This window comes from Mastomys coucha, unplaced genomic scaffold, assembly GCF_008632895.1.
Source record: "Mastomys coucha isolate ucsf_1 unplaced genomic scaffold, UCSF_Mcou_1 pScaffold18, whole genome shotgun sequence".
NCBI lineage: Eukaryota > Metazoa > Chordata > Mammalia > Rodentia > Muridae > Mastomys > Mastomys coucha.
In genome coordinates, this window is record NW_022196900.1 from 14,533,716 (window position 1) to 14,540,039 (window position 6,324).

The 6,324-nt window shown below is 39.9% G+C and overlaps 1 protein-coding gene across 7 annotated transcripts in view; it reads left to right on the forward strand.

Annotated features, from left to right (window-relative positions):
- The window catches only part of Fktn (fukutin), a 51,505-nt gene that overhangs the window by 13,349 nt on the left and 31,832 nt on the right, over positions 1 to 6,324 (forward strand). For all 7 annotated transcript variants that reach the window (XM_031377423.1, XM_031377429.1, XM_031377426.1 and 4 more), the window contains one exon: positions 5,546 to 5,605. In XM_031377423.1, coding sequence (XP_031233283.1) covers positions 5,546 to 5,605 — 60 coding nt within the window. The remainder of the gene's footprint in view (positions 1 to 5,545; positions 5,606 to 6,324) is intronic.

Genomic DNA, 6,324 nt, shown 5'->3' on the forward strand with positions numbered 1-6,324 from the left:
CAGAAATCTGCCTGCCTCTGCCTCCCAAGTGCTGGGATTAAAGGCATGCGCCACCACCGCCCAGCTAGATATATTTCTAAAATTCAAATTTTAGAACTGTTGATCAAATTCTCTGCATAGCATACCTATAGAATTAACCTACACTACCTGGCATAGTATGCAGGTTACTCTGTTTGCCTCCCCAGACTCTATGCCTTGGGAGGCTGATCTCTGTGGACTTCATTAGCTGAGCTCCCTTGCCTTTTGGCTCCCAGTTGGGTTCAACCAATGGGAAGCCTCAGCTGGAGACTGGAAACTAGGAGGAAGAGGTCAGCTTATTTATTCTTTTGGTTCTCTGTTTGTCTGGTCATTGGTTGGCAGTGGCTGCATTTTTCTTACTCATTTACAGTTGTAGCCACTGAGTACCAGTAGCTGTTCCTCCCCATAGATAGAGCAACTATTAAGATAATGAAATTTAAATTCTACAACCCTTTACATGGGTATATATATATATATATATATATATATATATATATATATATATATATATATATTTTTGGTTTTTCAAGACAGGGTTTCTCTGTGTATCCCTGGCTGTCCTGGAACTCACTCTGTAGACCAGGCTGGCCTCGAACTCAGAAATCCACCTGCCTCTGCCTCCCAAGTGCTGGGATTAAAGGCGTGCGCCACCACCGCCCGGCTTGGGTATATTTTAAAAACTACATAGTTTTTAGAACACTTGCAAAATGTACCTTTGCTTTCGTTTTCCTACAAGAGGCTATTAAAATTATATGATCTTTAAGCCTTATAAGACTAGATATCCATAGTGTTCTGATATTTGACCTTTCAAGTTAAGTTTTCAGGAAAAAAAAAAAAAAGAACTGAAGAATAGCATACTTGGAGGACTGGGTTACTGGATATTTCATGGGTGCACAATATTTTAAGTTGGTCTTACGGGATGTGTAGGAGTTTTCCAGATGAGCATGAGGAATGTAGAAGGCCTTTACAATTAAAGAAAAAGTTTATTCGAAAAGAATGAGTTGCATGGATAAGAGTTATAGGAGAAGAGTTCTGTGTAGAACCAAAGGAAAGAGAGTACAAAAATCAAGGTGGAAAGTGTGTGGAATCAAGTGCGTGTTAATATAGCTGTAGAGGAGTGAGAGATGAGAGGAGGATAGGTAAAACTGAAGACTTTGCTGTCGTTGAGTGTGTTATCAACCATCATAGGAAATTTGGTTCTTATTGGTAAGATCGAACCATAGGAATGAGCTATTAACATGGCATAATTGTGACTAACCTATTTGCTCTATTTAGCAATAGATTATAGGAGCACAGGCTGAAGGAAACTAGTTAAAAGGCCACTGTAAATTACACAAGAGGTAGCAATGGCTTAGACAAGGGAATTACTAAGAAACCAAAAGCAGAGCTGCGAGGATTTGCTGATTGTTAGATGCAGGGTATGAAAGGCAGAAGGGAACCAGAAGTTACTCATGTTGTGACCTAGGCAGTAGAGGTGAGAAGTTGCAGTTTATTGAAAAACTAGAAGGGCAAGTCTGAAGTAGGGTAGAGGAAAGGCTTTGCATATGCCAGTTTTAGGTGCCTGGTTGACATACTGGTGAAGAATAGACCGCCAGACGTATGAGTCTGCAGTTCAAGGGAGTACTGTGGCTTGGAGTTACAAGCAGATAGTGTATAAGCTGTAAGGTTTGGGGAGCACGATGACTCTGGTAAAGGCCCTTTCCTGCGTGTGAGCCTCTGAAGAAGGAAAGAACAAACTTCCACAAGTTGTCCTCAGACCTCCACATGCACAGCATGGCATATGTACCATCTCTAAAATAAGTGAATAAGTATTAAAAGAAGAGGAGGAGATTTAAAAAAAAAGAAGAAGAAGAGGAGGAGAAGCAGCAGCAGAAGCAGCGGCTATGGGCTTGGGACATGGCTTAGCAGTTGAGAACATTTGCTGTTGTTCTTCAAGAGGATCTAGATTTGGTTTCTAGCACGTGTGGGGTAGTTCACAGCCTCCTATAACTCTACTTCCAAGAGATTTAATGCTCTCTTCTGGCCTCTGCAGGCATTTCACACGTGTGATACATATGTGTAAGCAATACACTCATACACATATAATAAGTAAATCTATAATAAAAATAAAAAGTGAGGCTGGGCATTGGTGGCACTCACCTTTAATCCCAGCACTTGGGAGGCAGAGGCAGGTGGATTTCTGAGTTCGAAAGCCTAGTCTACAGAGTGAGTTCCATGACAGCCAGGCTACATAGAAAAACCCTGTCTCATAAATAAATGAATAAATAAATAAATAAATAAAATAAGAAGTGAGAAGACTCAATGAGATACCAAATAAGTGAGCATAGATTTAAAAGACAGAATATCTCAGGTTCAGAGCTTTGGCCCTTTAAGCTTGTTTCAAGGAGTTGAGAACTAGCTAGTGAGACTAAGAAAGAATAGCCAGAGAGACATAGCAGGAGAATGTAGTATGGGAATCCTGAGAGTCCAGTAAATGAAGTATACCAGGGGAGCAGAAGTTGCCAAGTGTTCTTAAATGAACTGAGGAAGCGCTACCAAAGAGTGGAGTTCGCATTGTGGAAGTCAGTGGCAGATGTGAGTGTTTGGCAGCGTGGGTCTGAGCTCAGGGGATCTCATAGGGAAGAAAGGCAATGAAAGCAACCATTGGGAGTTTGTTATTTGGTTGGTTGGTTGGTTGGTTTTTTAATAGAGGGTTTTCTCAGTGTAGCCTTTGCTGTTGTATAACTAGCTTTATAGACCAAGGTGGCCTCTGACTCACAGAGATCATCTTACCTCTGCCTTCCAAGTGCTAGGATTAAAGGCTGTACCACCACAACTATCCAGCATAAAGGAAAATAAGAAATTGGTGAGGAAAAGGGCTGTCAAGAGGTTTTTGTTTGTTTTTTTTTTGTTTTAATTATTTTTAATGGGAAGAATAATATTATGTGTATATACTAATAAGAATGGTCCAGCAGAGAAAGGAAATTTTTCTGGAGCAGTGTCTTTGGCCAAGCAAAAGGACATGCAATTTAGTAAGTAGAGGAGTTACTATAAATAGGAATATAGACAGTTTATCTCTTATGAGAAAAGGGATTTCAGACTGTGTGGATGTAATTTCACTGGGTAGCAAATCATTGGGAGTGCTTGAAAGTTCTTTAATTCCTTTTCTCTGGAAAGAGAAAGCAATGGCACAGAGAAATAGAATGAGGAAGCATGTTAAAGGCGAAAAGAGCAGAAGTCACCCAAGAGGATGAGAATTAGTGGGCAAGGGGGTGTGGGATTGTTCCATAGAATGAAGGCCTGCTCAACATCTGTCAAGAATTGGCGGTGACAGCAGTGAACAGCCATGCTTAGCTGTGTGGTGACAGCAGTGAACAGCCATGCTTAGCTGTGTGCTTACATGCAGTGAACAGCCATGCTTAGCTGTGTGCTTACATGTGCAGACAACTGAGGGACTGGATTCCTGTTGCTTATCTTGCTTTGTTTTATGATGAAGAGTCTCACTGTTATGCATGTTGTACGTCCTAGAACCCACTAATGGATCCTCTAGGCTCAGCCTCCCAGATACTGGGATTATACTATGTTAATGTCAGTATGGTGGCTCAGAGGAAGACTACGTGCGGAATGACTACTGGTCAGAATGTAGTTTGGACAAGGTGGAGTATTCTAGGTAGAGGTGATAGTAACAACTGTAGCTATATGTTTACCACTCTAGTTGGTGGCATGGACCTAAGAGAGAAGGCCTGAAAATGAGGTGACCAAAGCATGCAATAGCCAACCTTATTCATAACATCAGACAATTTATACTCTGAGGTCTAAGGAGAGTCAGTCGAGTAAAGTGTACAGTCACAAGGACCAGTCTCACGTGCCTAGAACACATGAATAACAACAGCTGAAGCAAACTCACTGTTAGCCACTACAGCTGGGAAGAGTACAGAAACACATTCCAAGAACACTTCTGAGTTTTGAAGAAACAGGTCACAAGACTCTTGTCTTAAGGGTTTCCTTACAAGCTCCCAGAATTCTCCTTGGATGACTCCATTCTTGGATTGTGTTCCGACAACCATACATAAACCAAAAAGAGTAGAATTTATGATTTATGATATATAATCTTAATTAAAAAAAAAACTGTAAAGTAATCTACTAGCTCACTAGAAATGTACTTATTCCAAGTACAACATGTTCAGTCTCCTCTCCTAACATAGGGCTGTAGTGAAAAACGAATGATGCTTGCAGTTTCCATCCCTTGTCAAGACTAAAGAAACTCTTTATTTTTGTTGTTTATTTTTCTCAAATGTACATTTGTATTCAACTGTTATTAAGTTGCAGATCTTGTGAGACATTGAACCCAGCTCTACCTTAATTACTCTTCCTCCCTTCTTTTCTCCTCCAGCTAACAAATTCTTACTAACACTTATTTAGCCAAGCACTGTGCCGGACATGGTAATACAAAGACAGCTTGGTTTGGGCACCTGTCCCTGAGGATGCAATGCAATGAGAAGAGGAGCATTCTTTTTAAGAATGTTGAGCACATTGTATTTGTAGGATGAGGCACTTCTCATTGTCAGCATCCTCACTTATTTATAATTCACAGGTACAAAAACATTGAAAACATAAGGAGCTGTCAAACTTCTTTGAGTTTGAAACCGTCTTCTGATTTCTAGACCATCACATTCTTTCTTCTATTCAGTTTCAAAGCATTTTGGGGCTAATCAGATGAATACTGCTAATATTGCTTTCTTCCTTCTGACTCTTGAAACCTAAACATTTAAAAAGAACTGTTAGTTTATAAGTAACCTACAGCATGCGAAATAGTAGTGTACATCATGAAAAGCATGGGCATTGGGGCCATCTCTCAACCAGAAATAGTGACACTTGCTTTGCAGGATTGTTGAGGGAGGAAACCATCCTTTTTTTTTTTTCTTTTGAAAGTATCAAGCAGATCCTGACACTCGGGAACTCCTCATACTTTTTTAAAACTCACTTTGCCATCTCCTCACCAACTCAGTGGGTAGAGATGAAGTTAGGAATATAATATGAAGTTAAATGGGTGACCCTAATATCAGAGAGACAGCTGGTTCTAGCTATAATCTCAGGGTTTAAGAGGCTGGGGCAGGACAGAGAGAGGTGATAGGGAGGGAAAACAGACAGACAGAGACAGACAGACAGGAATGTGGATGCTTTTTTTTTTTTTTTTTTTTTTTTTTTTTTTTGGTTTTTTGAGACAGGGTTTCTCTGTGTAGCCCTGGCCGTCCTGGAACTCACTCTGTAGACCAGGCTGGCCTCGAACTCAGAAATCTGCCTGCCTCTGTCTCCCAAGTGCTGGGAGTAAAGGTGTGAGCCACCACAATGGGCATTAATTGGTTCAGAAATGCTGGCCATAGCATTGAACTATTTCAATAACTTGTGATACTTTCAGTGTTTTATATCTTGAATTGATTGGTTTATAAAATTTTATTACTGTTTGCTTCTGAGTATGAAAATAAACATGTGGATATTGCCTGCTAGGCTATGAATTTACTAAAATACCTTTTTTCCCCTCTGTTAGAATGGAACGGGTTCATCAAAATCCAAAGGAAATCGAGTTGGATTTGATAGCACACAGTGGGTATGTACACTAGACAAGAAGTTCATTTACAATGTTGTCTATAGCTCATTCATTGATCTACTCCTCAAATATGTGTTGAAGGATGGCAATGACAATAACGATCTTGGACATGAGGGTAGACCCTCTACCAAGAGCTTTGCATGCAATATCTCATTTGTCCATGTTGAAACCTTATAAAAGCAGTATCTATTGCTGTTCTCAGTTTAGCTAGTTAGAGAGAGTAAGGTTAGTTGGCTAGTAAGTACCTGAATCCAGATGGAAACTTTCCATCTCTAGAATTCTTGTCCACTGAGCTTCCCCAAATAAATGAACATGTGAATCAGAATTGATCTACAAACATAGAGGGAAATTAATAATCAGGAATAAAAATCTCAGTGCTTTCTTTGGAAGAGGAAAGGGACAGATAATGAAATATATACACTACATTTTTTGTTTTACAAAATTTCATAACCTCTATATTTTAAAAATACATTTTTTTTACTTTTTTCTACCTAATTAAAAATGCAAAACAATGCTGAGAGGGCAGATTTAACATGTAGTTCAGTTGGTAGAGCATTTGCCTAGCATTCAGGAGGCCCTGGGTTCAATCTCAAGCACTGTATAAACCAGACATGACAGCAGGGTGAGCAGGAGCTCAAGATCATCCTTAGCTACAGACACTGTTCAGGCCAGCCTGGCCTACATGAGGTCCTATGTCAACAACAGCTTTTAAAACTGAA